The sequence below is a fragment of the Myotis davidii genome, unplaced genomic scaffold (assembly GCF_000327345.1).
Source record: "Myotis davidii unplaced genomic scaffold, ASM32734v1 scaffold355, whole genome shotgun sequence".
In the NCBI taxonomy this organism is placed as follows: Eukaryota; Metazoa; Chordata; class Mammalia; order Chiroptera; family Vespertilionidae; genus Myotis; species Myotis davidii.
The window spans coordinates 1143741-1155310 of NW_006286818.1; the positions used below are offsets into that span (position 1 = coordinate 1143741).

The 11570-nt window shown below is 50.3% G+C and overlaps 1 protein-coding gene across 1 annotated transcript in view; it reads right to left on the bottom strand.

Moving 5' to 3' along the window:
* HINFP (histone H4 transcription factor) overlaps window positions 1-10502 on the bottom strand; it is a 13758-nt gene extending 3256 nt beyond the window's left edge. Inside the window, 9 exon segments of the mRNA XM_015560652.1 lie at window positions 72-196; window positions 282-420; window positions 505-625; window positions 710-787; window positions 1280-1432; window positions 1602-1713; window positions 1972-2201; window positions 6064-6251; window positions 10453-10502. Of these exon segments, the coding sequence (XP_015416138.1) occupies window positions 72-196; window positions 282-420; window positions 505-625; window positions 710-787; window positions 1280-1432; window positions 1602-1713; window positions 1972-2201; window positions 6064-6251; window positions 10453-10487 (1181 nt within the window). The 5' untranslated portion in view covers window positions 10488-10502.
* Between the last annotated feature and the right edge of the window lie 1068 nt (window positions 10503-11570).

The window sequence follows — 11570 nt, forward strand, 5'->3', positions numbered from 1 at the left end:
ACTATCAAATTAAAAATTTTAATTTGAATATGGGAAAAAATGTGTGAATCTATGGGAAGGTTGAGACATACCGAAAACGGGGGTGCCCCGAGGGCCACTTGAACTGGTGCTTCTTGCGAAGATGTACGGTGAGGTTGTTACCCCTGGTGAAGCATTTGTCACACACGTGGCATTTGTACCTTGGCTCTGACTAACCCTGATGGGTAGGGAGAGGGAGGTCAGCTCTTCAGCCCCCAGCCCCGCCCCCCCCTGCTGACCCTTCCCACCCCAGCCCCACTCACTTCATGCACTTTCCGGTAATGGGACTTGACGGAGCAGAGGGCTCGGGCGCTGAAGGTGCAGGTCTCAAAATCACACCTGTAGGCTGGCTCCTTGCTATGGGTATCCAGGTGCTTCCGGAGGTCAATCAGATTCTTGCAGCTGCCAGGAGAGGTCAGGAGGGTGGGAGGGCGTGAGGATTCTAGAACACCAGGTCTGTGATTTCCGGCCCCTAGTTCCCCTTACCTGTAGTCACAGCAGTCGCATTTAAAGGGCCGGTCCTCGCTGTGGCGAAAGCGCATGTGGTTGCGGAGGGAGGATGGCAGGGGACAGGTCATATCGCACAGAGGGCACTTGTAGTGGTTCACTGAGGAGCAGAGGAGGCTGTGATCTGAGGGCCAGGGGAACCTTGGGGGGTGGGCAGGGAGGCCGGTGGTGCCCAATTACTCACCATGGTTACGCATGTGGTCCCGCAACAGCCTCTCAGTGGCAAACCTCTTGGAGCAGTGAGAGCACTGGAAGCGTTGCTCTGGGGCAGGGCAGGAAAAGAAAGGTGGCTGCAGAAGACGGTGGAGATGGGGGGAGAACGAGTCCCAGAGAGGGGAGCCTCCTGGGCAAAAGGGAACCACCCCGAGGAGACAAGGGGAGTTTAGCGAACTGGGACAGACACAGTATCACGGAAGGAGCGTGGGACTTGGCATGGAGAACCTGAGTTCGAATCCCGGCTTGGACCCTTACTAGCTGTGTGGTCTCAAGTAAGTGATTTTAAGCTCTCTGAGCCTTAGCTTCCTCATCTGCAAAAAGGGGGGTAAGAAGCCTCCTCACGGGCTGCTGTGCAGATGCACTGAGGCGAACAGGCACAGTCAGCTCGGAGTAACAATGTCTAACAACTCCAAGTCCGCAGAGACTGGGCCGGAGCCTGAGCCCTACAGGTAGATGCAGCCAAGTTGCATCTACCCCTGGAAATATGCTCCCAACCCACAGGCTAAACAGCCTGCACCCACGTCTTCTGACTGCTTACGGTCCAGTGAGGTCTGGCGACGGATGTGGTCTAAGAACTTGGTGTTGTTGGCAAACATGCCGCCGCAGGTGGGGCAGGCCGCCACCTTCTCCTGGGTGTGGCTGCGGAGGTGCTCGCGAAGCTTACAGTGGTCCTTAAAGGTACAGGTACAGCCTGGGAAGGAAGGGCCAGTCATGCTCCAGCACAAACCCGCGGCGTAGGCTCTGGACCCCCAAGTCTCTCCAGAAGCAGCCAGCCGTGCCCTGCAGGACCATCCCAGCTGCTCTCGCCCTTCAGCAATCCCAGGGTTTCTTCAGAGGCCAGAACTAAGGAGTGACCCTACCTTTCCAGCCACACAGCACCACATGGTTGTCCTTGCCCACGGCTTTGTATTCACAGCACAGGCTATGCGCTTCCACGTGCCGGTAGAACCACTCAGGATTGTCGAAGGCGCTCTGTGCCGGGAGCAATTGGGGTAAGAACTGAGGGCGGGCGGAGGGACTCTCACCCCCATGTGTCCGAAGGGGACCTCTTGGCTCCCCCCCAAATTAACCCTGCGAGGATGGGAATGTTTGAGCAAGGGAGCTACCCAGACATGAAGGAGGTACTAGCAGGAGCCTCAGGAATATAAGGGTCCAAAGAAAGGATCGAGGACTCTTGAGTTCAAACCTGCAACTTTCTCCCACCCCTATTTCTGGCAACTGCCTGCTGACCTCACAATGCTCCCACAGACACAGGAAGTGGTCAGGGATGTCAGGGATGATGTTGCGGCTGTGGAAGTCCAGGATGCAAGGGCTGAGGTCGGCCTGGCTCTGCAGGGCCTGCAGCCCCCACTGCTTCAGCTTCGTGTGGTAGCAGTGGAAGTAGACGTGGCGGACAAGGTCAGCAGAACTGTCCAGAGAACAAAAGCCACACTCCTGCCATAAGCAGGAGAATTCTTCCTCTGCAGAAAGGGGTTTAGAGAGAACATGATGCTTTCTGACGCGCAGCTCTCCTTCCACCTGTGGCACTTAGCAGCAGGTGAGGAGGCTGCACCCTCACCGAACTGCCAGTCACTCAGCAACACTGACCACCATTGTTGCCAAGTGCTGGGAAGGTCACAAGGAAAGAGTCCCAGCCTTACATAGCTTCCAGCCAGAGTGGAAAAGCATGAATCAAATAATCACATGTATCATTACAAACTGTGACCAATCGTAAGTTCTCTGCAGGTGGAGGCATGGCACTACAGAATAAACCCAAGGAGACGGGTGTCTTGGAGTGCCCCTGTGCTAGGATCTGACGGGCGAGCGTCTATAGAAGAGTGGAGAGGTGTGATCAAGGCAGAGGGGGTGTGCAAGTCCCAGCGCCAGGAGCTCAGCGGCGGGGTGAGTGCAGGCAGTTCCTGGCTGAGTGCCCACTGCTCCCCGTGGAAGATGCTGCTTCCCCACCAGGACGCCCCTGCCCCTGTGTCAAACTACAAACCCTTCTTCCTCCCATGTTCTGCTCAAGGTCTGTCTTCTCCAGGAAGGCCCGCCAAACATTCAATGTTTATACGGGTTTACTTGTTTTGAAAAGTAGATACTTTTGAAAATATAATAATCCCCTAATTTCTCTTTTGTGTAAATATCATTTGGCTTTTGACAGTTAGTTACATTTTTCAGTCAAGACTTCAAATAGAATTTGAAGGGAGCGATCTCTGTACTTTCTATAATTTCAAACTCTGCTGTGACCTATTAGTGGGTGGCAAAATCAATTTAGGGGATTGCAAACCACATTTTTTTCTTTCTTTCTTGTAATCCTCACCCAAGGACACGCTTGGAGAGAGAGGAGGAAATGAGGGAGGGAAGGAAGAAGACATTGATGTGAAACACCAATCAGTTGCCTTCCGTCCAGGAATCAAACCCACAACCACGTGTGTGACCTGCCCGGAAATCGAACTGGCAACCTTTCGGAGTGAAGGACAACGCTCAACCAATCAAGTCACACCAGCCAGGCCACATTTTTTTCTTAAAAAAAAAAAAAAAATAGAATAAGAGAACACTTCAGAGAGCATTTAATAAAGTTAAACATTTTTCCAAATGTTTTTTAACTTTTTTTTTAAAGGGGAGAATGATTTTTGAATGATGATTTTTATTTCTATTTTTTTATCATTTTTTTAAAAAAACATTTTTATTGATTTTTTACAGAGAGGAAGGGAGAGGGATAGAGAGTTGGAAACATCGATCAGCTGCCTCCTGCAGACTTCCTAGTGGGGATGTGCCCGCAACCAAGGTACATGCCCTTGACCAGAATCAAACCTGGGACCCTTGAGTCCGCAGGCTGGCACTCTATCCACTGAGCCACACCGGTTAGGGGTGTTTTTAACTTTTGTGTATAGGGTTGTGATGTAAAATGTATTCTTAATTGGTAGTCACATTAAAAGAGAGAGAAAAACACTTACCAGGGAGTGAAAACAGCAGGATGCCAACAGCTTGTACAATATAATAGGAAAGTCAGCCCTGGCCGGTGTTGCTCAGTGGATAGAGCGTCAGCCTGCAGACCGAAGGGTCCTGGGTTTGACTCTGGTCAAGAGGACATGCCTGGGTTGCGGGCTTAATCCCTAGTGTGGGGCGTGCAGGGGGCAGCCAATCAATGATTCTCTCTCATCAATGATGTTTCTATCTCCCTCTACCTTCCTTCCTCTCTGAAATCAATAAAAACCTATTTTTAAAAAGATGGTTTGATCGTAGTTGGTGTTCATTCTGACATAAATCAGCACCGCTCCCCAGGGTGGATCGGGAGGTTGCGACTCCACCCTCAGTCATGCTCAGGGTAGGGCCGATTTGGGGGTTGGGGCACCGCCCCCTGTCACACTCAAGGCAGGATCGATGGGGAGGTTGCGGTGCCACCCCTGTCACGCACAGAGCAGGGCTAATCAGAGGGTCGGGGCGCTGCCGCCTGTCACGCACAGAGCAGGGTCAATCAGGGAGTTGGGGAGCTCCCCCCTGCCACGCACAGAGGAGGTTCGATCAGGGGATTGGGGAGCTCCCCCCTGTCACGCATAGAACAGGGCTGATCAGGAGGTTGAGGAGCTCCCCCGTCACTCACAGAGTAGGGCCGATAGGGGAGTTGGGGCACCGCCCCCTGTCACACACAGAGCAGGGCGGATCAGGGGGTTGGGGTGCCGCCACTGTCACACTCAGGGCAGGGCCGATGGGGAGGTTATGGCTCTACCCCGTCACACACAGAGCAGGGCCTGTGTGTGTGTGTGGGGGGGGGGGGGGCGCCGCACCTTGTCACACACAGAGCAGGGCTGATCAGGGGGGTTGGTCGCTGCCTCCTGTCACGCTGATCCCGGTGCCAGTAGGCCTCACTGATCCACTGATCCCAGTGCTGGGAGGCCTCGCGGCAAACTGAGGCTAGGCTCCAGCTCTGAGGCCTGGTCTGCTGAAAGCAGGTATCTGGTTTTTGGGTTCTATAATCTAAACACTGTTTCAACTCCAGCTCTGAGATCCCGGCTGGCTAAAAGCAGGTTTCTGGGGTTCTGTTTAGCTTCTATATTTGTAACAATGTTTCAAACTGCAAGCTCAGAGGCTGGCAACGCAGACGGAGAACGTTGGTTTCCTCTGTCACTGAAGCAAGCAAGCCTCATGTTAGCTTCAAGCTGCCGGTCGCCATCTTGGCTGGCAGTTAATTTGCATATCGCCCTGATTAGCCAATGGGAAGGGTAGCGGACATACAGCTAATTACCATGTTTCTCTTTTATTAGATAGGATATATATAGAAGATAGGTAAATAAATAAATAACAGGAAAACCAGGCTTAAAGATCAGCCGCTATCATGAACAACACAGTAACTATGCAGATCAGGAAGTTCATGACTAACAGAATACTTTAACAAAACAAAGGGTCGCTGACATCCTTTTCCCTGGGAAGTGAACAGTTCCTAAGACAGAAATTCAGGAAAAACTAGCCAAAATGTACAAGACCACACCAGATGTCATTTCTACATTTAGATTCAGAATCCATTTTGGTGGTGGTACCACAACTAACTAGCTTTGTCATGTTTTATTTAACTTAAAAAAATATTTTTATTGATTTCAGAGAGGAAGGGAGAGGGAGAGATAGAAACATCAATGATGAAAGAATCATCTATTGGCTGCCTCCTGCACTCCCCACACTGGGGATTGAGCCCACAACCTGAGCATGTCACTGACAGGGAACCAAACCGTGACCTCCTGGTTCATAGGTTGACGCTCAACCACTGACACACCAGCTGGGCATGTCATGATTTGTTCCTGGGATTACTCAAAGAAAAATGAACCCAAACAGACTAGCAAGTCATGACCTATATGAAAAGAAGAGCTTAAGAAAAGAATTGGGAAAGGAATGCAAGGACAGAATGACGAAAGCCAGGGAACTACAAAGGCCAGTGTTGGTGCTGCAAACAGCAGGCTGGAGTCAGGACAATAGGAGTAAAGGTTCTTCAGTGACTTTTTCTGTGGTGACTGCGGATTCCCATGAGAGGATTAATGAATTAAGAACTTTTATGTGTCTGGTTGTTTAGAAATACATATAAAAATATCAGTTATCACATGTAGCGAGAGGTCAAAAAGAATGTTCATAAAAGTACTGTCAATAATTGCCTTTTGATGGGAAGATAGCAGATTCATGTTGAAAATCCTTGTTGAATGAGTTTTCTATGCTTCTACAATGTTTTCATAAACAACAAAAGCACAGTTAGGAAATTACACCACCACTTCCCTGGGCTGCCTTCTCCGTCTGCGGGAAGGAAAGTCAGATGCCCCACCTTCCCTCCGGCTCCTTCCCTTCCCACGTCCTGCTTACCCAGCAAGTCCTCCTCCTCTTCCTCCTCCTCCTCCCCCGAGCTGTGCAGGTGCTTCTGCAGGTGCTGAGTGACATGCTCGCAGAACTCCTCCATGGCTGAGCACACAAAGGAGCAGGACCCCCACTCACACTGCAGCCCCAGGTTCTCCTTTCGGGGAACTTTCCCAGGGGGCGGCATGGCCTTCACCCTGGAGGAGGAAAAGATCCACAGCTGCAGGAGTACACCCGTGCGGCTGGGGGTGAGCCTGGTAGGCAGCCTTCCTAGAACCTGCAGCAGAGTCTTTCCAGCCGCCTGGGAGAAAGCCTGTGCCTTTTCAACAAGGATGGAAGAGCTCTTCAAAATCCCGAAGCTTTCTGTGTTCTCGGGAAAGGAGAACACACACTAACCTAGTTTATTAGCACGTGCCAGGCACGGAGCTAAGAACTTTAACATGTTCTCACATAGCTTCAGAGCAACCCTCCTGGGAATGACTCCTGTGGGAAGCTGAACAAAGCTCAGGTTCAGAGATGGCTTTGGAGAAGAACCCGTGCAAATCCAGACTCCAGGGACCAGCATCTATTAGCTGTGTGACTTCAGCCACGTAACAACCCTCCTACTCCTGAATACCAGCAGCTTCAAAATGGGGTACCAAAACCTTGTTTTTAATTTCGCAAGTACTATATGCCAAACACCATACTAAGCGCTTCATTTCCATTATGTCGGTTAATTTAATTTCATCACACTATGAGGTAAGCACAATTTTTAAAAAATATTTTTTTATTGATTTCAGAGAGGGAGAGGGAGAGAGAAACATCAATGACCAGAATTATTGATTAGCTGCCTCCTGCACTGGGGATCGAGCCCGCAACCTGGACATGTGCCCTGACCTGGAATCAAACCGTGATCTCCTGGTTCATAGGTCAATGCTCAATCAAGGAGCCATGCCGCCAGGCTAACTTTATTTACAGATAAAGACCTGAGGCTCAGAGAGATTAACTGGTTTGCTCAAGGCCACACACTGGGTCTGACAAGGTCAGGCTGGGCTAACTCCAAAGACCATGCTCCTTCTAACCTCACAGCCTGCAAATGAACCCAAAGCTCCTTAATTCTTACTGCATCGCATCACAACGCCCCTGCCAGACTCTCAAAATGCCATACAATCTGCCTTTCCCTAACCTACCCGGTGGTTTCCTCAGACTCTCCCCTAACATCCTCTAAACAAAAATGTAAAGAGGAAAAAAAAAAGAGAGAGAAGCCCATTCTTCCTTTTCCTTGGAAAGGGGATAACTCCCTCTTGCTCATGAGCTTTTTAATAAATCTCTTGCCTGAGTACTAAACATAAATAAATATATAAAATGCAGATTTCACTTGAACAAAAGAAGCCAAATCTGTCTAGTTGATATCATACCTAATGTGTATTCAGCATGCTTAAGTATATATTAAATATTTGTTGAAGAAAGCTAATAAAAAATGAAAGGTTCTTGCCTGGCTGGTGTGGCTCAGTGGTTGAGCCTCAACCTATGAATCAGGAGGTCGAGGTTGATTCCTGGTAAGAGCACATGCCCGGGTTGAGGCTCTATTCCCAGTGTGAGGCGTGAGGCATGCAGGAGGCAGCCGATCATCATTGATGTTTCTCTCTCTCCCTCTCCCATCCTCTCTCAAATCAATAAAAATATATTAAAACAAACAAACAGTAACTTTTAATAAAGCATACAAATGCAGAGTTCTCCTGCTCCCCACTTATGGGTTTGGATTCAGGAAGCTGGGGTTAAGCCTAGAAATCTGCCCCTTAACTCTGCACTCCATTCTCAGGTGGGCAGTTCCAGAACAGAGTTTGAAGAGCAAAAGAAGTTTCCCCATTAAAAGAAAACAGAACAGCAGAAGATGACACTGTAAGCAAAAGTTCTGGGGGATGAGAGGATGCTAGAGGCCTTGACTCTGTCCCAAGTGTCACCTCACCTGGAGAATTCTCAATGATTCTCAATGCCCCCACCATGTGGACCCTGGGGGTAGGCACTGCTCCCTCTGGCCTCCCTGAGACCGGCAGCACCTATGAAAAAGGCCTCTACTACATACTGAGAGGCGGTGGGAAGAGAGAGAATACAAAATACATGAAATCCTGCATGCCCACCAGGACAGGAACCTACTACACCTAACTGCTTACCAGAGAAACCCCTTTTCAATCTACAGCCCTTGCCCCTCCCCCGAGAAGAATCTAGTCACCTTCCACAGTCTGGGGTAAACATGGGTTTGCTGGGCTGACACCAGAAAATCTCAACCCTATTTTTATGCTGCTCATGGTCAACATGATTGTTTGTGTTCTATTCTCACTGACCCAACTGGGCAGTATTAGCTGCTTCTGAGAAGCCATTTCACACCCACCTGTGTCCCCAACACTGCGGCCAGCACAGTACTGAGCACAGATGTTCTAGCACACTGCTGCTGCGACTGGGGTAAAGCCAGGAAGCAGGCCACCAGGTATCTAGAGTGACCTGAAACCTTGCAAGCTCCCCGAATCCCCCTTTCACTGCCCCCCTCCTTTCTTTCTCTCCTGTGCCCTGCTTGTTTCTACCCCAGGGAGTCATGGGACAGAGTGACTATCTGACCGCCACATTTTCCCAAGGCAGGGAATGCAAGGAGGCAGCAACGTGTGTAGTGGAGCACTGGACCAGCTGTAAGACCTGGGTTCAAGTTTTTGTTTCAGTGACTTCGCTATGCCTAGAATGTAAGTGTCAAGCACTATTCAAAGCGTCTTATTTATATAAAAATGCATTAATAGCCGGGCAGGCGTGGCTCAGTGGTTGAAAACCGACCTATCAATCAGGAGTTCAAGGTTGATTCCTGGTCAGGGCACATGCCGGGGTTTCAGGCTCCATCCCCAGTGTGGGGCGTGCAGGAGGCAGCTGATCAATGATTCTCTCATCACTGATGTTTCTCTCTCTCCCCCTCTCCTTTCCTCTCTGAAATAAAAAATATTAATAAGTAAATAAAAGTGAATACAGGAACCCTACTGAGGTAGGTACCATTATTATCCTACTTCACTGATGAAGAAATGGGCCGATTAGGTTAAGTAACTTACCTAATGTCACAAAGTTAGGGATTGATGGAAAAGGAATTCAAAGCCAATGAGTTTAGCTCCATTTTCCTCCTATATCTGTCTTACTTCTCCTTTTGATTCCCTCCTTCCCGCAGACATCACATCTATATACACAACACCCAAAACATCTCACTAAATACTTTGTCAGTTTCCTCCACTATGTTGGAAGCTCTTAGAGAGCCTGCCCCTTGCCCTGTTCAGTTCTATCTGCAGGGCCAGCACATACCTACTAGGGGGTCTCTTAATGTTTAAGCAAACTTAATTTATTACCTTTTTTTTAAATTCACTGACTTTAGAGAGAGGGAGGGAGAGATAGAGAAACATCGAATTGTTGTTCCACCTTCGAATTCATTGGTTGATTCTTGTATACGCCCTGAGGATCGAGCCTGCAACCTTGGCAGGACGCTCTAACCAACGAAGCTATTATTTTATTATTGGACAAATCACTTAGCTTCTCTAAACCTGTTTCCTTAAATGTAAAAAGGAATACTAATATCTCAGTAATGGGGAATGGAGACAACAGATCTGGTCAGAAAGCTCCAACTAGCTACACGACCTTAGGCAAGGTAACATGGGAATAATTATGCCTGCCTCACTGAACTTATGAACCAACTTACACAATATTAAACTGCTCAGCAAAACACACCACTCGAACTCAACAAATGTTAGCTATTCGTGACGTCTCCTCGCTCCTGGTGGTGCGCTGATGTTAAGCTTGATCTAATTCTAGAAAAAGGTCAACCAACGGAAAACCCGAGGGTCCTTCACACTTCTCACAGGAATCATGGGAAGACGCCATCAGCAAGTGCTGGCGGGTGGGTACAACGCAAGGCACCGACGGAACCCCGAATGGCACTCGGGAAAAGGAGGGGCCGGGTTCCGCGCCTCCTCGAGACTCACAGTTCGGCAGGAGAGGGAAGGCTCGGACGCGTGACGACAGCGACCAAAACAAAGCGCCCGCGGAGGGAAGGCAGAACTCGCAGCGCGCAGGCGGACACGGAGTCCCGCCCCCGCGGTGGGCGCCCGGCCCCGCAAGGACGTAGGGTTCGGAGAGAAGAAAGGAGACGCTCCCGGCGGGCAGCGCCTCTCCGGCGCGGCCCCGCAGTGCGGGCCCTGCCCCCGAAGGCGGGCGAGACCGGGTCGCAGCGCCGCGGGGACCCAGGTGAGACAGCAGGGAGGTTGGGGGCGCGCAGGCATCAGGCCGACGCCGTGGCCGAGCGGCGAGAGGAAGCCTCGCCGGGGCGACCGGGAAGAGCCGGTGTCGAAGCCCGCGGTCCCCCGCACTGCCCACCCGGCGCGGGGTCCTGCTTACCGCCCCTCGGCTCCGGCGTCTCTCCAGCTCCCCATCCACCGCGACCATTTCCGAGGCGCGCGGGCCCCACTGCACTTGCGCAGGCTTCGGGGGCGGTGCCCGGTTGGGTCTCACCTCCCGGATTGGCTCCTGCGTTCAGCTGGGCGGCGAGGCGGAGGTGTCAGAAGCTGGGTGCCCAGTGCTACCGACTCTGCTCGACTAGAACTGGATCCTACCGCTATCTTTCACCCTCTTAATCCTTCTTTAAAAAAATTGATTTCAGAGAGGAAGGGAGAAAGAGAGAGAAAAACATCAATGACGAGAGAGTCATTGTTCGCTGCCTCCTGCACGCCCCACACGGGATGGAGCCCGCCGCCGGGCATATACACTGACCTGGTTCTTAGGTTGATGTTGGACTCATCTTACTTTTTATACAATCCCAGAGGTTTCCCCGCTTTACTTTCTCCTGCCTCCCTAATCAATCAACAGTGGATTTCATGGAACCCGCCTATGTCACCGCTGATGGTGGTTTATAAAAATGGTGAACAACCATTTTCCGGAGCACTGTCTCCATGTGTTGAGATTCTGCTTCTGGCAACTGTCCACAGTTTGGTTCAAATAAGCTCACAAAAATTCTCTGCAGGTTTGAATGTTTCTTACGTTAACAGCTGCTACAAATGATTCTGGATGGAACATTCAAAGTGATCTTCAGAGAGCAAAAGTGATCAAACAACCACTTTGCTTTGAACACTCAAGTCAAAGGCATTCTGTTGGCCTCAGGGCAAGACCCCAAAGCATACTGAGGCTTCCTAGACCAGTGGTTCTTAACCTTCCTAATGCCCCGACCTTTTTTTTTTTTAAATATATTTCATTGATTTTTTACAGAGAGGAAGGGAGAGAGATAGTCAGAAACATCGATGAGAGAGAAACATCGATTAGCTGCCTCCCGCACATCTCCCACTGGGGATGCGCCCGCAACCCAGGCACATGCCCTTGACCGGAATCGAACCCGGGACCCTTCAGTCCGCAGGCCGACGCTCCATCCACTGAGCCAAACCGGTTTCGGCATGCCCCGACCTTTTAATATATATAGTTCCTCATGTTGTGGTGACCTCCAACCATAACATTATTTTCGTTGC